Here is a 23,260-nt window from a genome sequence, read left to right on the forward strand (position 1 = left end):
TTTTAATTTATCTTAAAGTGATATCTAGTTTCCCTTGTGATTTCTTCTTTGACTCATTGGTTATTTAGGAGTGCCTTGTTTAATTGCCACATATTTGTGAATTTTCAAATTTCCTTCTGTAATTGATCGCTCATTTGAGGCCATTGAGGTTAGAGAATGTAGTTTGTAGGATGTAATTTCCTTTAAGTTTATTGAGGCTTATTTTATCATCTAACATATTGTCTATACTCGAGAATTTTCCCTGTGCACTTGAGAAGAATATGTATTCTGCTTTTTTTTTTTTAAATTTTTTTTTCAACGTTTATTTATTTTTGGGACAGAGAGAGACAGAGCATGAATGGGGGAGGGGCAGAGAGAGAGGGAGACACAGAATCGGAAACAGGCTCCAGGCTCTGAGCCATCAGCCCAAAGCCCGACGCAGGGCTCGAACTCCCGGACCGCGAGATCGTGACCTGGCTGAAGTCAGACGCTTAACCGACTGCGCCACCCAGGCGCCCCTGTATTCTGCTTTTGGTGGGAGAATGTTTTATTGCTTTCAGTTAGGTCTAGTTGATTTATAGTGTTGTTCAAGTATTCTGTTTCCTTGTTGATCACCTCCCTACTTTTTCTATTCATTATTGAAAGTGGCATATTATAGTCTCAATCGATTACTATTGAATTGCTTATTTCTCCCTTCAATTCTGTCAGTCTTTGCTTCACGAATTTGGGGCTCTTTTTAGGTGCATGTATGTTTTTAATTTTTATGTCTTCCTAGTTAATTAATCCTTTTATCAATATAAAATATCCTTCTTTTTCTCTAATAACAATTCTTGTCTTAAAGTCTATTTTTTTCTGATACTAGTATGGCTACTCCAGTCCTCTCTAGCTATTGTTTGCATGGATATAGTATGTTTTCTCATACATATTTTTTTTAATTTTTATGTAGCTGAATTATATATATAAACCTTTTTCTTTTTTTATTTTTTTTATTTAAAAAAAATTTTTTTTACGTTTATTTGTTTTTGAGACAGAGAGAGACAGAGCATGAACGGGGGAGGGGCAGAGAGAGAGGGAGACACAGAATCTGAAACAGGCTCCAGGTTCTGAACGGTCAGCACAGAGCCTGACGCGGGGCTCGAATTCACGGACCGCGAGATCGTGACCTGAGCCGAAGTCGGCTCCTTAACCGACTGAGCCACCCAGGTGCCCCTATATAAACCTTTTTCTAATGGGTTCTGTGTTTTGACCAATAGTTTGCCCTTTTCCATTTTAAGGTGATAACTCTTCCACGTTGTGTCTTATTATTTCTATATCTTCAGTTTTTGAATTTATATCTATTGTCCATTTGACTTTGTTTGGTGCTTAGTCTTAAGATGTGGGTCCATCTTAACTTTTTTCTTGTATATCCAATGGCCTCAATACAGTTTATTGAATGCGTTCATCTTCATTGTGGCTTTGAGCTACTTTTATCTTATATAAATTCTCTTGTGTATTTGCATCTATTTCTTACTGCCTTTTTTGTTGTATTATTCTATTTGTCTACTAATGCACCAAGACTACAGTATTTATTGACTGAGGTTTTATAAGCCTTATTATGTCATATTAGGCTCCCCTCATTTCTCTTATTTTTCAGAATGTTTCCAGCTATCCTTGTATGTTTCCTTTTTTTCCTTATCAACATTACATCAATTTACCTACTTTATAAACATTCTAAGAATTCTAGTAGTTATTCTAATAATATCTAAACCCATTGGTATTTTTCTAGGATCACATTAAATTCATAAATTAACCTAGCTTGATTTCATCTTTTTTAAAGTTTATTTATTTTGAAAGAGAAAGAGAGAGCATGCATGAGTGGGAGAGGGGCAGAGAGAGAGGGAGAGAGAGAATCCCAAACAGCTCCATGCTGTCAGCACTGGGCCCAATGCAAGGCTTGATCTCATAGACCATGAGAGCATGACCTGAGCCCAAATCAGGAGTCAGATGCTTAACCAACCGAGCCATCCAGCTGCCCCATGACTTAATCTTTTTGACATTGAATGTTCCTGCTCAGAAACTTGGTATATCTTGACATTTGTTCAAGTCTATTTTCATGATATTCAGAAGTAAATATTTTTTAATTTTTAGAAATCTTTAATATGAAAAGTTAAAATACATATAAAAATAGACTAGCAATCAACAAAACTAAAAGGCAGCCTGTGGAATAGGAGAAGATATTTGCAAAGGACGTATCTGATAAAGGGTCAGTATCCAAAATATATAAAGAATTTATAAAATTAAACATCTAAAAAATGAATAATCCAGTTGAAAAATGGGCAGAAGACATGAATAGACATTTTTCCAAAGAAGATATACAGGTGGCCAACAGACACATGAAAAGATGCTCATCATCACGTATTATGAGGGAAATGCAAATCAAAACTACAATGAGATATCACCTCACACCTGTCAGAATGGGTAAAATCAACAACACAAGAAACAACAGGTGTTGGTGAGGATGTGAAAAAGGGGAACCCCACATGCACTGTTGGTGGGAATGCAAACTGGTGCAGCCACTGTGGAAAACAGTATGGAGGTTCCTCAAAAAGTTATAAATTGAACAACCCTAAAATCCAGTAATTACACTACTAGGTATTTACCCAAAGAATACAAAAATACTAATACAAAGAGATACATGCACCCCAGTGTTTACAGCAGCATCATCTCCAAAGCCAAATTATGGAAACAGCCCAAGTGTCCATCAACTGATGAATGAATAAAAAAGATATGATGTGAGATATATATATATAGATAGATAGATAGATAGATAGATATATCATAGAATATTACTCAGTGATTAAAAAAATGAAATTTTGCCATTTGCAATAACATTGATGGAGCTGGCCAGTATTATGCCTAATGAAGTAAGTCAGAGAAAGACAAATACCATATGATTTCACTCATGTGGAATTTAAGAAACAAAGCAAACAAGTAAAGGGAAAAAAAAGAGAGAGAGAGAGAGAGGCAAACCAAGAAACAGACTCTAAACTCTAGAGAACAAACTAATGGTTGCCAGAAGTGGGTGGGTGGGGGAATGGGTTAAATAGGTGATGGGAATTAATGAGTGCATATGTTTTGATGAGTACTGGGGGTCGTATGGAAGTGTTGAATCACTATATTGTACACCTGAAACTAATATTACACTGTCTGTAACTAACTGGAATTTAAATTAAAACTTAAAAAAAATAGACTAATATTATGAACCAAAACCATAGACCAAGCTTTAAAATTATGAGCACATGAGTGGAAGAGCATTTGACTGCAAAATTATGAGCACATGGCCAATATTATTTAGTCTTATTTCCTTTCCCCTTCCTTCCCTCAATATTTTACTTTAAAATTTTTTTAATGTTTATTTATTTTTGAGAGAGAGAGACAGAGGGCAAGTGGGGGAAGGGCAGAGAGAGAGGCAGAATCTGAAGGCAGACAGAATCTGAAGCAAGCTCAAGGCTCCAAGCTGTCAGCACAGAGCCTGATGTGAGGCTTAAACCCATGAACCATGAGATCATGATCTGAGCTGAAGTTGGATGCTTACCTGACTGAGCCACCCAGGTGCCCCTCTTGCATCAGTATTTTAAAACAAATCCTGACTATAGAAAGCTTATGAAGGAAATTGAAGAAGATACAAAGAAATGAAAAAACATTCCGTGCTCATGGATTGGAAGAATAAATATTGTTAAAATGTCAATACTACCCAAAGTAATCTACACATTCAATGCAATCCCAGTCAAAATTGCACCAGGATTCTTCTTGAAGCTAGAACAAGCAATCCTAAAATTTGTATGGAACTACAAAAGACCCCGAATAGCCAAAGTAATATTGAAGAAGAAAACCAAAGCGGGAGGCATCACAATCCCAGACTTTAGCCTCTACTACAAAGTTGTAATCATCAAGACAGTATGGTATTGGCACAAAAACAGACACATAGACCAATGGAATAGAATAGAGACTCCAGAATTAGACCCACAAATGTAGGGCCAACTAATCTTTGATAAAGCAGGAAAGAATATCCAATGGAAAAAAGACAGTCTCTTTAACAGATGGTGCGGGGAGAACTCGATAGCAACATGCAGAAGAATGAAACTAGACCACTTTCTTACACCATTCACAAAAATAAACTCAAAATGGATGAAGGACCTGAATGTAAGACAAGAAACCATCAAAACCCTAGAGGAGAAGCAGGAAAAACCTCTCTGACCTCAGCAGCAGCAATTTCTTACTTGACACATCTCCAAAGCAAAGGAATTAAAAGCAAAAATGAACTACTGGGACCTCATCAAGATAAAAAGCTTCTGCACTGCAAAGGAAACAATCAACAAAACTAAAAGGCAACCGATGGAATGGGAAGAGATATTTGCAAATGACATATTGGATAAAGGGCTAGTATCCAAAATCTACAAAGAACTCACCAAACTCCACACCTGAGAAACAAATAATCCCATGAAGAAATGGGCAGAAGACATGAATAGACGCTTCTCTAAAGAAGACATCCAGATGGCCAACAGGCACATGAAAAGATTCTCAATGTCACTCCTCATCATGGAAATACAAATCAAAACCACACCGAGATACCACCTCACACTGGTCAGAGTGGCTAAAATGAACAAATCAGGAGACTACAGATGCTGGCAAGGATGTGGATAAACGGGAACCTTGTTGCAGTGTTGGTGGGAATGCAAAGTGGTGTAGCCACTCTGGAAAACAGTGTGGAGGTTCCTCAAAAAATTAAAAATAGACCTACCCTATAACCCAGCAATAGCACTGCTAGGAATTTACCCAAGGGATACAGGAATGCTGATGCATAAGGGCACTTATACCCCCATGTTTATAGCAACACTTTCAACAATAGCCAAATTATGGAAAGAGACTAAATGTCCATCAACTGACTAACAGATAAAAAAGATATGGCTTATATATACAATGGAATACTACTTGGCGATGAGAAAGAATGAAATCTGGCCATTTGTAGCAATGTGAATGGAACTGGAGAGTATTATGCTAAGTGAAATAAATCAGGTGGAAAAGGACAGATACCATATGTTTTCACTCTTATGTGGATCCTGAGAAACTTAATAGAGGACCAGTGGGGAGGGGAAGGGGGAAAAAAAAAAGTTACAGAGAGGGAAGGAGGCAAACTATAAGAGACCCTTGAATACTGAAAACAAACTGAGGGTTGATGAGGGGTGGGGGAGAGAGGAAAGTGGGTGATGGGCATTGAGGAGGACCTGTTGGGATGAGCACTGGGTGTTGTATGGAAACCAATTTGACAATAAATTATTTATGTATATATATATATATATATATATATATATATATATATATAAAATAAGAAATCAGTTAAAATGTATTACAAAAATAGATTTGACCTTACAGATAATTGTAAACGTGGCTCTGGTAAAATAACTGGAGAAATGATTAGGTGTGCAAATGAATGCAGTATGGTTAACATAAAACGATGGTTTTTGCTTGGAACAATTGTGCTAAAACATGCAATAAAGCAGGTTTGATAATAAATAAATAAATAAGCAAATAGATGAAACAAATCCTGGACATTATATTAAGAAGTTTCGTAAAGTTTTCTCCATATAGTTTTGTACATTTCTTATTAAGCTTATTCCTAGGCATTTATCTATTTATTGTTGTTTATATATGAAGACTGATTTTTGTACATTAATTTTTTTCCTTTTCATTATTTTAAAAATATTGGTCTGTGCTAATTTGCATTCAGTGATTTGAAAAAATAAGGTAAATCACAGCCCTTCATAATTGATCAACTACTTTTCACCTATATGTTTACCTGGACTATTAGAAATATGCTAAAATTATAGGTATAAACCACTATAGTAAGTTACTAGTCTTGTTCCAAACAATACAATTGTGGCCCAAAACATAATGACTAACCTATATAATAGCACATCAGACTCCCCTAGGATTCCTATCCTATAAGACATAAAAAACTGTCTTCAGTTTTCTGCAGTGTTGTAATGTATATGCAGTTGCTGGCCTCTATTCTTCCTATAGACCTTAAATTGCTCCTGGGTGGTAAGTCTGGCCCCCAGAGAGGCACATTAACTCTTTTAAGCCAGTTGAAAACTCAATTTTTTTTTACTTTTTTTAGTTTTTTAGTTTTTTGAGCCATTCAAAACTCAATTTTTTGAGTTCTTATGAGGAACACTGATTAGATGTATCAGTAATCACATTGTATACAAATACTATCTTTTAGATAATTCCTAATGTAGTACCATCAATATCCTGTTCTTTAGAACATTTTTTTCTTTTCAAATTTTCACAATCCCTTTGACCCTTGCTATTACTAATTGATTAAGCTTTCTGGTAGAGTAGAGTCACTGATTGGGGGTCTATACTTATTTTGGAAAACTCTATTTGGCTTTAGTCTTTATATCCCCCATGGCCTGTTTCTGAAATGGCATGTGTTTTTTCTGAGCTGCATTATTTTCTGAATCCAAATGGGAACCACATTTTGGATGTACCTAGCATTATATAGGTAAATTAATTCAAGTTTATTCCAAAAGTTAAAGCAAACTCCTTCAGCGAAAGTACTTCTTCCTACGTTGCAATGACTTAGTTTGCAGAACAACTTTTAACTAACAAACTCATCTGAATAGAATTAAATATATTTAATTAAAAGACAACTTTAAGGGGAACTGTGAAGATTTTTTTTAATGTTTGTTTATTTATTTATTTATTTATTTATTGAGGGAGAGAGAGAAGGAGAGAGAGAGAGAGAGAGAGAGAGAGAGAGAGAGAGAATCCCAACCAGGTTCTACCCTATCAGCACTGAGCCTGCCTCGGGGCTCGTTCTCACGAACTGTGAGCTCATGACTTGAACTGAAGTCAAGAGTCAGACATAAGCCGACTGAGCCACCCAGGCACCCCTGAGATAGTTTTAATATGGCGCATAATGATATCCTTGATGCCACGTCATATGACTTTGACCAAGTTAAATGACTACTACTCCTTAAAGTAATACTACCTATCTCATTGAGTTTTTATAGGAACTCAGTGAATTGATATATTTAAAGTACATATACTAGTACCCAGCACATAGTAACTTATAGTGTTTGTTAAATACATACAAAGAAAGTGAAACCTGAATACAGAGAAAATGACTTTCTTAAAATAGGTCAAGGATAAAACTGGTATTTTACAATCTGCTTTCTCTCATTTCTTTCTTGATGAATTAACTTTCTTCCTGCATGTAAAATAGTTTCTAACTTGAACAACCTGTTTCATTTTCAAGATTCACCGATTCTCAGTCCAGCTAATTCTGCAATCAATTTAAGTGGAGCTCAGGACCTGACCCGGAATAAGAATGTTGTGAAGCCACTGGCTTTATCTTTGCAGGTTGTAGGGAAGACTTTTGCTGCAGGTGATGTTTTCCTCATTTATATTTCTTTGGTAAATACATAGTCTATAAAAGACTTATGTGAAATCCAGTTGACAATTTGCTACAAGAAAACAGAAGCTCTTTTCCTTCCAGCTGAAGACAGAAGTGGGGCTGTCTCTAATATTGTATTATTATACAAAGCTTTGTGTTCTCTGTGCTCCAACCAGAAGAGTCAAGGAATGACATTTGGCACATGGGAAGACAGAGCAGGTTGGTTTTGTTCAGCAAACATTTCTTGGGTACCTGCTATTTTGAGGAACTGAGGATACAAATATAAATAATGCTCAATCCCTGACCTCTAATGAACTAATAACCTAGTTGGGGGGATAGGCCTATAGGAAGTTATTTTCAGTATACTACAGTAAATACAGCAATATGCTGGGAGAGCACAAAGGAAGGAGAGTTTTAGCCCAACATTTTAGGGAGTAATGAAGAATGAGTTCTTGGAGGAGCTTGGTTTTGAACTATGAGGAGATATTCACTGCACAAAGGAGTAGGGGAAAGATACTTCAAATTCAGGGAAAATCCAAGATCAAAGCTTGAAAGGAAAAGGAAAGAAAAGAAGCAGCATGATGTGTGCAGGAACTTCCACTGGTTTGGACTTGTTAGAACCATAAAACGTAAAACTCAGGGAGTGGCAGGAGGGGAGCAAGTAGTGGGCAAGGAAAGGGTCACAAGAGGCCAAGCTAAGAAGAATGGATTTTACTCTATAACTTATGGAACACAGGAGTTGCTCTGGTCTGATTTGAACTTGAGTTAGATCACTTGGGCAGAAAAAAAAAAAAAAAAAGGTAGGAAAACTAGTTGGAGGTCATTTCAGTAGTCTAGGTGAATGAGGTCCTTGACCTGGATAATAATAGGTTGTAGAGGAAGAGACATATTGAAGAACTACTCAGGAAGTAAAATCAGCAGAATTTGTCTGATTAATGTAAGCATGAAGTGTAAGAAGGGGTCTTGGGTCTGCATCCATCTTTCTGCTAATGGTGATGCAATTACTTAAGACAGAAAATACAGAAGAAGGAGCAGGTTCTCCAGGAGGAGATTGTGAGTTCAACTTTGGACATGTTAAGTTTGAAATGCCCAAGTGGAATAATCCAAGTGGAGCTGCTCAACAGTCATCTAATTTATTGTACATGAGGTTAAAATCACCGGTGGGGGGTTGCCTGTGTGGCTCATTCAGTTAAGCGTCTGACTCTTGTTCTCAACTTGGGTCTTGATCTCAAGGTTCTGAGTTCAAGCCCCATATTGGAGCCTACCTAAAAAAAAATCACCAGGGTAAATAGTATCTGCTAAGGGGAAAGGTAGGAGAAGGCAAGCTGTTAACAAGGATAATATTTTCGAAAATTCCAGTGTTTAAGGAAAATAAATGGTCAGAGAGGCAGAGGAAGAATGAGAAGAGAGCTTATCATTCTTGGAAACTTGACAAGTTTCTTATTCTGTTCCAACAGTTCTTGTAGAATCTACCTTCTGGTTAGATTATAGACTTGAACAAACTGAATCCAAGTTATTATAATATTTTAAAAATTAGTGAAATTATAGATCTTGGCAGTAACCAGCATAGTTGCTAAAACCATCAGATGGACTGATGGACAACTTAAAAAAATTTTTTTAATGTTTATTCATTTTTGAGAGACAGAGAGAGACAGAGCATGAGCAGGGGAGGGGCAGAGAGAGAGGGAGACTCAGGACCTGAAGCAGGCTCCAGGCTCTTAGCTGTCAGCACAGAGCCCGATGCGGGACTTGAACCCACGAGCTGTGAGCTAAGCCAAAGTCAGATGTTTAACCAACTGAGCCACCCAGGCACCCCTTGATGGACAGCTTTATAATTTGAGGATTAAGATAACAGCTCTTGAACCCCCTGCTCTTTCTTAACATGACAAGAAGAGAGAAAGCCAGTTATTATGTGCCTGCTGATGGAAGAATATAACACTATTTATGAGATATGCTTGCCCCAAAATTCAATCCTGAATCTGAGCCAACCTCTGTATCTAACAATTAGTATATAGGAAAGAGGGGACATTAAATGATGCCATAGATAGTCAATCAGCAAAATTCAGAAAATGAGAAATTCTGCCAGATTTTCAGCAAATTAACTGGAAGAAAGAAAAAGAAGAAGGGGAATCCTATAGATTAAAGGAGGTTTAAGGAGAGGTGGGGGCGGGGGGAGGGATATAACTGACACCCTAAAGAGTCTGGGAAACTCAGCAAAAATTACATAATCTTAAGTCTACTTGCAGTGTATGACTTACCCTGATTCAAACAGATTATTCTTTTTTTTTTCAAATTATTCTTAAAATTTGTGAGACAATCCATGAAATGTGAACACTGTATTTTTATTATATGAATAAATAATTGTGAACTTAAAAAAAGAGGTTTAAGGGACATAAAAACTAAACAATGTGTAGATCCTTTTTGAACCTTCCTTTTTGAAGAAGTCCACTGTAAAAAAAAACTATTTCTGAGGTAACTGGGGGGAAATTTGAATATTAATGGGATATTTGATATTAAGAAATTATTAATCATGGATAATTTTAAGTATAATAATGACATTACAGTTATGTTCTTAAATTTTTTTAATGTTTATTTATTTGTGAGAGAGGGAGAGACAGAGTACGAATTGGGGAGAGGCAGAGAGAGAGGGAGACACAGAATCTGAAGCAGGCTCCAGGCTCTGAGTTGTCAGCACAGAGCCCAACATGGGGCTTGAACTTGAGAACTGTGAGATTATGACCTGAGCCCAAGTTGGACGCTTAACCAACTGAACTACCCAGGTGCCCTTATCACAGTTACGTTCTTAAGAGTTCTTTTCTTTTAGAAACTCATTTAGAAACATTTATGGATGAAATGATATAAATAAGTTTGCTTCAAAATAATCTAGAGCAAGTATATGTGTATGTTGGGTGAGGGGGAAGGGAGAGGGAGTATAGATAAAGCAAGATTGGCTATGTGTTGATAACTGTTGAAGCTGGGTGATAGGTATGTAATTTATTATACTATTTTCTCCACTTTTGTATATGTTTGAAAATTCCCAAGATATAAAATAAAAACAAAACAAAACAAAACAACTTTCTCTTTCTTCCACCCACCATCTCCAAAGGCTTCACTGAAAATGATCGTAAAAGATCTCTTAGGATCCCAGAAAATTATTTTTAGGTGACATTTCGTTTTGAAGAAGGTACCAGTCTTATGGTTGTAGTCAGTTTTACACAACTGTACTGTCCAGTCCGTGAGATGTCTTTGAATCCTGCAGTGTGCGGTTTATCAAGATTGCATGTGGAAAAATTCAGTGTCACAGAATGCAGTGTTCTGCTCAGCCTCTGTTCTGAGTCTTCCTCTCATGTGGTACAGATGCTGCTAATGGAAACAGTAGCCATGGAGGGAAGAGCAGTGCCTCCAGCTCTACTCCAGCCCGCCCAGGAAATTACTCATTATCACCAAGACCTAGCTATGCATCAGGAGACCAAGGTACAATACCCATCTTAGAGTTTTGAAAGAATGTACCTAAATTATGGAAGAAGTGCTATGGAGTTTGGAGTGATGAATTATCTGACAGTACACTCCCAGTTTTTCCTTAGCTTCTCGTCCAAAGTTTTGAAGGTTTATGATTGGTGTGAACAATGATGATTAAATATCTTGGTGATTTACAAGGATGAGCCTCACTAGAAAATAGTGTTGAAACAGATGTAAAAGGAAATGTCTTGAAAAACCATGAGCCTTGCTGACCAAGATACAGAGTTCAAGGTTCTTCTCTATAGTGTGACTCTGGGCAAATCTGAGCCTTCCTTTAACCACCTACAAAATTGATATAAAAATATACTTATCCTACAACTTCACAGGGTTGTTGGCAGAATTAAATGAAATAATCTGGGTAAAACTGTAAATTGTAAAACAGCATACAAATGTGAGGTGGTATTGTTAGGGTGACTTTTTCTAATTTTATCTTTACCTCTAGAAGAGTGGCTTAGACTTTCTGAGTATAATCAAATTAAAGGCCCCATGTTACTCTGAATTCTCTTATTTCTTCCACTAGTAAGGACAAGGCTCATCTTTCTTTTTGCCTTCAGCTACCATGTTTATTTCTGGGCCACCAAAGAAACGACACCGGGGATGGTATCCTGGGTCACCTGTCCCCCAACCTGGTTTAGTTGTACCTGTTCCTACAGTTCGCCCTCTTTCAAGAAGTGGTAAGATGGGTTTTAAGTTTTTTTGTTTGTTTGTTTTTTTAATTAGCAGAGGTGTCTTCTATTCTTTCCCTGAACCATTGGAGATAAATTTCCTTAATCATTATGTCCTGTATTATGTAAGGAAATTAATAGTAGCTGACATTTTGTCCCCATCACATCTGTCTTCCCTAAAAGTACATGTGTCATCACAATGGATCTTAAGTTAGCATCTGGCTTTGTTTTGGCCCACAGTATCAATAAGCCATTCTTTACATGGGGCATGATGCTAGTAGCCCACCAGCACAGGTCACAAATGGACTTGTTCTGCCGGTTGTGCTATTAGATATGTTCTCCTGAGCTCTGGTTCCTTATGTGACCTGCACCTATTATTTCTGGTCTAGAAACCACCCCCATCCCCCAAAAAAACCCAACTTGTTCTCCTTTATAATAACCAAGCATAGCCATTGGGTACCTACTGTTAAATGTTCAAACACTAGTCTACCTTGCTGTATTAAGCACAGACAAATGTAAACATGCCAATTCTAAGACATGGATGGGATTCTTCAAAAATTTGTTTAGTTTTAAAGACTACATAGAGATTCTATATATACAAAGAATTATGCCCATATGTTACTGTGTTTGACTCTAGATAGTACTGATTAGTGATGAGTTTGACCTTCTTCACTGTTTTTGGAATTTTCCAATTCTCTATAATGAACAGATAAGCCACAATAATTGGAGTGGAGGTGGGGGAGTTAACTATGAAACAGAATCCAAAAGATTGCATGTGGAAAAACAACTAGGAAAAACTATGAAAATGCTAAATAGTAGTTATCTCCAGATGATGTGATTTATGGTTGATTTTTTTTCCTTTTGTTTTTGTCACTTCTAATTTTATATAATAAACCATGAATTACTTTAATTAAAGAACAATGGACGATTAGACTTCTAAAACTTCTATATTAAAAGTATTAAGACTGTTGATTTCAGTTGTATTTCACTTAGCTTTCATGTCTAATCCTTCTTGTCAAACAACTTTTTTTTCCAGAGTCCCTTTTATCTGCCCCAGTTCCACAGACCCCATTAACTGGAATTTTACAACCTCGACCCATTCCTGCAGGGGAAACTGTAATTGTTCCTGAAAACCTGCTGACTAACTCAGGAGTTAGACCAGTAATTCTGATAGGTAAGGGGAAAGAATTCCAAATTGCCTGTGTCTGCTGGCATCTAGTACTGTTTCTTCATTTCATTCTTCATATATTTATCCATATTTGTTCATGCATGTATTCATTTATCCATTTATTAATTCTTTCAGCTTTTATTGGCCAGCTCTCTCATGCTATATTAAACATGTGACTAGAAGTTGGAAATAAGGCAGTCTATTTGCCTGCAGGGAATACTGTTAAGTAGGGAGTCTATCATTTAAATAAGTACAACATTGTGATACTTGAGCTAGTACAGGTTCACAACCAAGAACTACAAGAACTCAGAGGAGAGAGAGCTTAACTTTGCCTGGAGGGAGTCTGAAAAGACTTCTCAAAGGTGATGTTTCAGTTAGTTCCTGAAGGGTTGGCAAGAGTGGACAAGGTGGGGAAAAGGGAGCCAAACCACAGAGAAATGAAAAAACAAGCTAAACCAGCTAACAGGCCCCATTCAGGAGAACAAAGAAGTCCCAGAGTTGCATATCTGAACCATGGAGAAGCATCTGTGAATTAGTATGTTTACAGAGTCTGAGTGTTTCCAAGATGTCTATAAGTAGAGGTGCAGACATTTAGAGGTCTCTAGATTCCAGGACTAACTTAGTGCTTTTCAGACTCACATCAAGAGTCACCTCATTTGGGTGCTATCCTAGATCAGAAGGGGACTACCTGCTTTACCTTTGGAACTGAACAGATAGGGTGTATAAGCTCCACTGGATCTTTAGGGTATGTCTATGTGAGGTGTTATCTGCTTCTTTTGGTTGACTGGAGCCTACTGACATGGATGGTTTTGCTTCAAGCCCTGTCCTTTATCAGGCTGCCCTATCCACTGCTCTTGGGCCTATAGGCACTGGGAGAACCCCAGTTGTTTAAATTCCATATGGTCAGGAAGTTCTTATTGAACACCTGAGTGGCATGCATAATGCAGCTAAGCCTTGGAAAGATATTTGGAACATGGGACCATTTGGTGTCTGCCTTTTAGAAGGTCTCACAGAGGGACTACGTTCTTTACCACACCACCAAAATAGGGTACATTTCAACATATTTTTGTCCTATCTACTTCTAAGATAATTTGAGGCTGTTTATGGACATTTAAGAAGGGAATATAAAAATAACTAAGATAGCACAAAGAGTAGGAACCTGCAAGTACCAGTGACTAGAAGAATATTGCTGGTGATCAATGAGTTTAGCTTTTTAAAATGTTTAAGAAAACCTCAGGAAATGAAACATGTTATTGTAGTTTGTGTTCTGTCGTCTTATGTGGAAAGAAACTTGATCAAGAATTTTATTGGGAAATATTTTATCATTGCAGTTTTACAAAAGGATACAGAGATGTTTTGAAAATTCTCATCAATTCTCTGTGGCAGATATAATATTAACATGTCCTTTCTGTGGGAAACAGAGATAATATAATCTGAGTCTTTTGCTTCCTGTTCATCTGATTTAATATAAGTGAGAAGCATCTGAGTGAATTCCCTAGGATATTTGAGTGATTTGTTTGGTAGTCACCTAAGAGGGCAGGAAACTTTGTTAAGCATCTTTAATCCTAGTTGAGCAAGTATACCTGGTTGGACCTCAAAAAGAAATGTTGAACTTTATTGACCTGCTTCTATTGGGGCAGGCTATGGCACTTTACCCTATTTCTATGGAAATGTTGGTGACATTGTTGTGAGTCCTCTGCTGGTGAATTGCTACAAGATTCCACAGTTGGAAAACAAAGATTTGGAACATTTAGGGTTGACTGGCAGCCAGCTCCTGAGTGTGGAAAACATGATTCTTCTGACGATACAGTATCTTGTGCGACTGGGTAAGCAATTTTTAATAATTATTTGATGGTGACGATTTTATTCTTTTCACAACATGGTTTTTTTCCCTTTCTTTCCCCACTTTCTCATATTTGTCTATTTGTCCATCTCTTACTTTCCCTTTCATTTCTAACATTCTTTTCCTTCAGCCCCACTCTCTATGACTGTTCCCTTTCTTCTCCCGTTTCTTTTCTTCTCCTTTCTGCCACTTGCCTGTTTTTTTCCCCACTTCTCTCTTGCCTAACCTCCCTACCCTCTGGCTTTGCTTGTGTCCTAGAAGAGATAAATTGCTCCACCTAGTGTCCAGTTTCATGATGGTCCTAAGGTCTCCAGAGTAGTTAATATAGGCAGAACCTCAAAGGGCTATGGCCATGGTTACCCTCCTCCCTTGGGGAGTCTGTCCAAGCCACCTTTCCAAAAATGCACCTATAATCTGGACTGAAAATGTAGCCATTGTCTTAGACAATTATTTTACAGTTTTCCACTTAGCCTTTTTATCTTGTTTATCCACTGTCCCTACATCCATTTTTTTTTTCTTCTGCAGCTACACCCCTTTGATGTAGTCCCATCGTGTTTTCCTTCATTGAGGCAGTAACTGTGGACCTCCCTGGAAGGCTCTGTAGGTTGTAGGGTAAAGGAGATACATAGGTCATGAACCCTTCACTTCCTCTCTTTGGTATATCCTCCAGAGGCCCACAGTGGGTGTGTGCAGGTGTCCTGACAATACTGTCCTGGCTCAGCAGCATTTACATTGCAATGTCCTTTATTTTGCAAACTGCAGCAGGTCATCTAATATGCAGCCTAATTATACACTCAGGACTTCAAGCCACTGATTTACTTAGGAAAATGTTCAAGATGTAATATTACATAGAAGAAATTTTCCATCTGCATTCTTAGGAATTATTTTAATGTTTGAAAATATATAAGTGTTAAATAATAAAAATACTCGGCTAACCAATGCTAAAAACAAAACAAAAGCTTCAGCCAACCGGATTCAGTCTTTGGAGCATCAGCTAGCACCTGTGGCTGTAAGTGTTGGTACCCTGACAGTGAAGGCCTGCTTTGACATGGGCTTTTCAAACGTGGAAGGCTTCAGATATCACTTTGATGGTAAACATAGGACTTGCTAATCATGTTGATTAGTGGGTAATAAAGTTATAAAAAACCACCTCTGTCTGCAGCTCATTTGATGTCATAATTTTAATTGCTACATACACTGACTTTTAGCTATGTTCTAAGATCTAAGAGCGACCTCCAAATGCATCCAGAATTAGTAAAACAAGCCTGCATAGAGTAATTCTATTGGCAGGCCAAGCCAGTCAGCACAGCATTTTTTTCAATCTTAATAACAATTTATCAAAGTCCAAGTTAATTAAATGAACTAAATGGTCAAGACAAAATGGCTTCCCTCAAATTACTATAAAAGCTCTTATCTTAAAAAAAAAAGGAAAAGAAAAATCTCCATTCAATCAGACCTCTTGTCTGCCTTGCAAGATCAGTTCTTTCTGGAGTTTTACTGGCAGCCAATTAATATATCTCTCAATGTGCAACATGACTGGCTATTTCTTTTTTTTTTTTAATCTAAATTTTGCATGTTAGGATACCTATTCTCAACAACTCCCTTCTTCTTCTCAAAAACTCCCTTGAGTTTTTGTTTGTTTGTTTTGCCTTCAAGGTTTTGAAGAAGGCAGCAAGAACATTTTCATATCTACTGTATATTATAGATAGACTTTTTTTTAAATCCAAACTTTTAGAAGAACAGGTCTAATACTTTGATGGCTCAGCTACGTGGGTGTAACAGAGAAGAGAAAAGCAAGATTCTTCAAAATGAACAGGTCTTTCCACTAGAGTCGCTTCAAAAAAAAATCCATCTGTTATTTCACAGTCTGAAAACCTTTTGAAGTAGATAATGAAATCAGCAAATCCAGTGATTATTGGAAGGCTCTGAGTCTGTTGGAACCTTGTCTTTTCTTAAGGTAGCTCTATCTGAAAAGCCATCAAAAAAAAAAAAAAGCCATCAGAACTGATGCTTAGGCTGAGTTGCTGGAGACCAGCAGTTGATGGGAAAAAATTACTATTATCAAGCTTGTGGGAAGTGGAGAAAAGGCTCCTGCAATTTGGCCATAAAGGCTGAGGATGAGGAAATGATGGGAGGTGATTGGAAGCAAGGCATTTTGCTCTTTTACCTCATTTAAACTTTGGTACATTTTTCTCCACTTCTCAATTCCTAACAGTAGTTCCTTCGAAACTCTGTAAAAGTGAATTTTAAGGCAGTAGAGAATGCTATGAACATGTTTGATAATTTTATTTTCCCAGAATGCCTTTATATTTGAAATTAATTATACTGCTTCATAGAACATGTTACTCAATCACGGTTTGGAGTGGATCTTATGGACACGCCTATGAACCAGGCCTCTGAGCCTTCAGGTGGTCTGTCTGTGAGAGGCAGTAGGGAATGGCAGACAGAACCACTTGCTTTTGGGCTGTTATTTATTCTGATGGAAGAAAGCTTTAAATAGACAGCCACCTTCCCTTCATCTCATTTGTACTGTGCATTTGTATAGTTGATACAAATCTATACGCTTGAGCTCACCACCTACTATGTACCTAATGACCACTAATCATGATGCTAATTTGATAAAGCAAAATGAAGATAGAAGCTTTGGTGGTTCCCAGGTGATAAGATGGCATCCACCTCCCTATAGCAAGCAATTGGGGAGGGCATAAGAAACATTAACATAATGTATGCATTGCAGTGTTCTTGCCCTCTTTCCATGGACAGCATTAAAAAAACTCTGTGAGGATTTAATTTTCCATATCCTTAAAATATTACTAAACCTTCATTTTCTTACTTTCCCAGAGAACATGGGTGGTGGCCTGGGAGGCAACTTAAATCCCTATTAGTGGAAGGAGAGATTTCTGACTCATTCAAGGTGCCTCTTCTCATACAGAAGTGCAGTCCCTTAAACCTGTATTCTTTCCCAAGGGGATTTTAATACTGGATTCTGAGGCTATTGCTTGATCTCGGGTCACAGACACTGAGGGATCTGTATCTGTCTACTGGAGCCTGACTTTCAAATCTCAGGTCTGCACAGCAAAAGAAATCACTGAAGAGAGGTAGTGAGCATAGGAATTCATCTGAGTCACTTGGATGCCAAACATTGACTTGCTTGCTTTGTCCTACAGACTGGCTGAGTTTTAAAGAGAAGCAGAGAAACAAAACACCCCTCATTCCAGGGACTGCCAGTCACCCACACAAATTTAGCCTATCATAACCACAGCTGGAGGAAAGGGTCAAACACCATTCTTAACAATCCAGAATGCTGGGGGAACAGCTATATGACAGTGACATTCTCTATCTAGGGGAAGTGTGTGGCTGCTTAAATATAAGCTAAAATAAAAAACACTTAAACTTAATTTTCCTAAGGACAGTATGCCTTAGAATAGATACAGATGCAATACATTAAACTGTTTTTCAAAGTAGCTATAAAAAAATTGAGAAATGGGTGAAACCTAAAGTTTAGCTTCTTCCCTCCTGAGTCATTAACCATGTTTGTAACACCACGTTTAACAGGTCAACGAATATACCACCTTCAGGGACAACCCCCTAAGGAACTGATACTCTCTCTCAGTATATCCTCTTTTAAAAATATCATGAATAGCATAAAGGAAAACAGAAGCCTGCATTTTTTTTAATATTGAGGCAGAGAGAAGGTAATTTCACAATGGAAAATGGTTAGTTGGGGTCCATACTTGCGGCCCCAACAGGAAAAAGAGCCCATTTGCCCAGTTGGAGTATGGTGGAAGGACCATACACGGACATATGTGTGTGTTTCTCTCCTTTCTAGCCGTGATATTTTTAAAATTCTAGCTGTAATTCTCTTCAATTTAGGTCCTGATCAGATACCTCTCAGGGAAGAATTTGAGCAAATCATGCTGAAAGCTATGCAAGAATTTACTCTGAGAGAGAGAGCCCTGCAGATGGGTGCTCAGTGTGCACCTGTGTCTCCAGGACAGCTCCCCTGGCTGGCTAGACTAATTGCCAGCGTATCTCAAGACTTGGTTCATGTGATTGTGACCCAGAACTCTTTGGCAGAGGGCATTTCAGAGACGTTGAGGACTCTCAGTGAAATGAGACACTATCAAAGACTACCAGATTATGTCGTGGCAATTTGTGCATCGAAAATCAGAGGAAATGAATTTTGTGTGGTAGTACTAGGTGAGTCATGTTTTTTTAGGGTTTTTTTAAATCTATTCATTCAATCATCTGTCCATTTATTGGGTGTTCAAGCATCCATGTAATTAATCTCTAATTGTTCCAACTTGAGTTCTTCCTCCTAATTTTAACTTTTGTTTTTCTCCTCAGATCAGATTTTTGTAGCCCTTAGTTTGACTGGTGTCCCTGTCAGCTGGTTGTGAGAACATTATTTCAAAGCATACCCTAGTAATAGATACCCTTGTCTCAAGTAACTTCTGTTCTTAAAAGGTTTTGGAAATGTTACCACTCTAGCATGTGATAAAGCCATTGCCACAGGTGGCCTAAGCCAGTTAATCAAATTTGGCAGGAACTTAGCTCATATATTCACCTCCTCACTAAAGAGGATATTTATGTTGTAACATTGACTCTAAAGAAAAGGTTCAGGAGGTTGGTACATTACAAAATGTGTTTTTGTTCTTTGTGCAATTTTCTGTCAGGCACCATCGTGAGTAGCCAGCCATCTGAATTAAATTTGCTTTTTTTTCTCTCTAGTGAAAGGCTCTCACCTGTTCCTACTAAAGAAGCCAAGCGCCCTCACTTTGGCAAAACCTGCCTGCCCATCTCTCTATGACATATGACATAAATCTCTTTCAGAAAGTATAATACATTATTTTTTTAATTTTCATTTGAGAAAACAATTAAATGTCTTAAACTTACATTTTTAATACAGATATTCATAATAGCCATGCAAACACAGTTCTTAAAGGTTTTTCACATTCTCCCCTAGTCTTTAAACACATGTACAGTATGTTTTCACTTATGTTACAAACATAAGGCATATCATTTTTGCCCTTGATCATCTAACATTTTATTCTAAACATTTTCTGTTTAAAATTGTCATTTTAAATGCTGAGTAATTGTCCATCTTTCTATGTGCCCTAATTTCCTTAACCAAGTCTCTGTAGTTACTTACTTCAGTTGTTTCCAATTTTTGCTATTATAAATCATATTTTAGTGAGTATTTGTTCACGGATGCATCACCTCCTCTCCCTCTGTTCTGCAGGTCAGCATCAGTCCAGAGCTCTGGCAGAGAGTATGCTCACCACAAGTGAGTTTTTGAAAGAAATTAGTTATGAGCTCATCACAGGAAAGGTCAGTTTCCTGGCATCGCATTTCAAAACCACATCATTAGGTGAGTGGTTGTAGGATTCAGCAACACTGACAGCCCCTAACTATGTGATTTTCTGAATTTAAATCTTAGCCTGTCAAGGAGATGAGTGTGGAGCTTGAACTTGCCAGCCGACCTTCCCTCATTCGGAATGGTTTATCCTCAGTATTTTGTTACTGACACAACAAGGGGTCCAGAGGAAGGCATGCAGGCACTAATATGGAGGGCCTCCGCTCAGCCACTATTTAGTGATGTGACCTTGGGAGAGATTCTGCCTCCCCAGATCTGTTTTCTAATATGTCAAATGGAGATAGAATGATCCCATCCTGCCCACTTTGAGTATTATGGAGGTCAAGAGAGATATGCCATGTGAAAGCATACAAATTGTAAGCACAATACAAATGAGAGTAGCTCTGGCTATAGAGATACTCTACAGGCATGGCCAAGTGTAAACTCAGACATAAAAAGCTGGCTGAGTAAACCCAGACAGGAAAAGCTGGCTGACTGACAAATCTTGATGAGAACCCAGCTTAGGTGCCCAATTTGGAGACTGATAGAAATGTATCATTCCTTGTAATCTTCTTATCTCCGCTTTATTGTGTAATAGGCGATGACCTGGACAAGCTTCTAGACAAAATGCAACAAAGAAGAGGAGAGAGTGTGGTTACGCCCTTCAACGGAGACCTTCACGAATGTGTGTCAGCTCAGGAGGCTGCCGCTATGATTCCCACGCAAAACCTGGGTAACGTCACCTCAGACCAAAAGGAGGAAATAGAAGCTAAGTCATTCTGAGGATTTTTGAGGTCTTGTCTTAGAGTCACAGACTATGACCGGCTTTTCCTCATTGTCTACATGATAAATAGGGTCCAAATTAAAAATGTCTTACTATGGGGCCTGGATCAAGCACCTTGTCCTTAGTAAATGTCTTCTAGAATTAAAATCAAAGACTTTATTATAAGCAGACTCTCTCTTTTTTTCCCTCGAAAAATTCTGGGGTCCATGGAGTACTTTCCTTAGCTCCACCAGCTATGCCCAGAGAGCTTTCAGTGTTATCTGAGGCTTACAAAGAACTGCTTGAGTGTGGAATGCAGTCCGTGCAGGACTCCTGGCTCTCCACCCCCTTCATTTACTCTCTGACATGTAAAACACACATAATTTCAGTGATTGCAAGGCGTTCCTGGCAGATAGCTCAGCAAAACCAACACACCATCTTCCCTGCAAGCCTCCAGGACATAAGAGAGGATGGTGGGACCAGGACTGAGGAGCTCCATCATTCAATTGGATTCCTTTATGTTCAGATTCCTTTCCCAATTCCCTATTTGACAAGGACAACATAGGAGAGAACCGAGATAAAAAAAGATAGGACAAAGGGTAGACGTGAAACAGAACCATAGAGCTGCTGCTGACAGCCTTCTGGCCTTCACTTGATAGGAATGTATAATTTATATATTAGGATTGCCTCAGCAATAAAAGCAGCATGGCTTGGCATCAGCTCAGTCACACAAACAAATTCAAACACACACAATAAAAGTTACTTACTTCTGCGTGTTATTTGGTAAGAAAATGATCACCCAGATGATCTAAAATATGTTCATAGTTTTTGAATTATTAACAAAGTTAGAATTTAAAAGCTCTTAAAGTACTTAACAGATTTCCATGTTCATATCCTCAATTCCCTGCTTAAGAAACATTGCTTAAAGATATTTTTAGATTTCCTCAAACTTCAAAATTTACTAGGCTAAATTCTACAAAGTTGTACTATCATCTGTGCTAGTCCCCATCTATTTAACCTATGACATGAAAGAAATAATAGCCTGTCAAAAGACAGATTTATTTTGATTGGTAATCTTTGCGGGTCAAAAACCATTCTGTTATTGTAAGTTTGCAGCTTTGGGCTTTTCTAGTGGGTTCTCTCAGCCACCTGTATAAATCTCCACTCACTCTCAGGGTACTGTGGCTAGGGTACTGTGACTACTGTCTTTGCCTTGGCCGCACTGTAGTTTGATTTGAGAAAACATTAATTAGTGCAGGTTAATTGGGCCCTTGTGTGTTTCAGTGAGACTTCCACATGTGTTCCCAATAAAAAGCAGCCTCGTAAAGAAGTATTAAATGTTGCCTGCTTGAGTTCATTGTGTGTGCATGCATGCACGTATGAGATTGCTTGGTTATAACTTGTAATAAAAAGCTACTGGCATGTTTAGAGTGTTTGGGCAATGTTTTTCTAATACGTCACCTCTTGAGTGGCCAGCTGGCCATGTCATGAGTCAGGTCTCTTCAGATAGTACAGGCGTCAGCATTGAAGTTTACCACAACCACCTACAATTGCCAGGTCACAAACACTGGCAAGTCAAGTGGGAAGAGAGGTGAAGGTAGTATCTCTTGACCTGTGTCATGCATTCCCCAGGGAGGAGAATTTCAAATCATGTTGCAACTGACTTGGAGAGGAAATGAGTACTGTGGTGCCATCCAGAAAAGTTCAAAGGAACTCAGCATTATTATGGTTACAGCATCACCTCCTTCCCTGAACGAGGTCTGGGCTTGGGCACCTGACCTTGCTGATAGTGCGCAAGAAAACTGGAAACTCTTGCTTCTCCTCTCCAGAGAAGAGTCCCGGCTCTCGCTGAGAGAGTGTAGTCTGTCCCTACATTTCTGGGTGGGGGAGGGGTGTTGAGTAGTGATTTGTGAGATAATCAGTTGATTTTAAAAGAATACATTTGTACAGTTACCACATTCACTCTTGGACACATCCTTTCAGCCAGGTTTTCAGGAAAAATAAGCAAATCTATTAAAACTCAACAGAGAGTGAGACTAGACAGTGAGCATGCTTGGTAGAGAGCATTACTTCACCATGTATGTGTGTTGTGTGTCCCCTGTATGGATTCATAGTGGCCATCAACAGAAGTGAATTAATCTTGTTCTTATGACTTTTTTATTTTAGATTTAGATATTGAAACCTTCCAAATTTATCAACCACAGCTAACGGTTGCCAGAAAACTCTTATCCCAGGTGTGTGCGATAGCAGACAGCGGCAGCCAGAGCCTGGACCTTGGCCACTTCAGCAAAGTGGACTTCATCATCATTGTCCCAAGATCGGAGGTTCTGGTCCAGCAAACTCTTCAACGGATTCGACAATCAGGTGAGATTGAACTTTCAAAGAACACCCTATGAAGATCCACACTTAGATTCCCTCTACCTCTTGCTTTTGCTTAATCCAAATGTTTATAGAACAATTCCATCCTTTTTTTTTACAGTAATACAAATGATAAGAGCACTTTAAACATTATTTTAAATTTATCTGCAA

The 23,260-nt window shown here is 38.1% G+C and overlaps 1 protein-coding gene across 9 annotated transcripts in view; it reads left to right on the forward strand.

The window, feature by feature from the left end:
• Window positions 1-23,260, forward strand: part of GREB1L (GREB1 like retinoic acid receptor coactivator) — a 287,573-nt gene that overhangs the window by 187,086 nt on the left and 77,227 nt on the right. For all 9 annotated transcript variants that reach the window (XM_047827102.1, XM_047827101.1, XM_047827106.1 and 6 more), the window contains 9 exons: window positions 7,280-7,408; window positions 10,775-10,891; window positions 11,491-11,610; window positions 12,638-12,775; window positions 14,410-14,595; window positions 18,486-18,812; window positions 19,855-19,983; window positions 20,567-20,701; window positions 22,898-23,095. In XM_047827102.1, coding sequence (XP_047683058.1) covers window positions 7,280-7,408; window positions 10,775-10,891; window positions 11,491-11,610; window positions 12,638-12,775; window positions 14,410-14,595; window positions 18,486-18,812; window positions 19,855-19,983; window positions 20,567-20,701; window positions 22,898-23,095 — 1,479 coding nt within the window. The remainder of the gene's footprint in view (window positions 1-7,279; window positions 7,409-10,774; window positions 10,892-11,490; window positions 11,611-12,637; window positions 12,776-14,409; window positions 14,596-18,485; window positions 18,813-19,854; window positions 19,984-20,566; window positions 20,702-22,897; window positions 23,096-23,260) is intronic.

Source organism: Prionailurus viverrinus, chromosome D3 (assembly GCF_022837055.1).
Source record: "Prionailurus viverrinus isolate Anna chromosome D3, UM_Priviv_1.0, whole genome shotgun sequence".
NCBI classification, from domain to species: domain Eukaryota; kingdom Metazoa; phylum Chordata; class Mammalia; order Carnivora; family Felidae; genus Prionailurus; species Prionailurus viverrinus.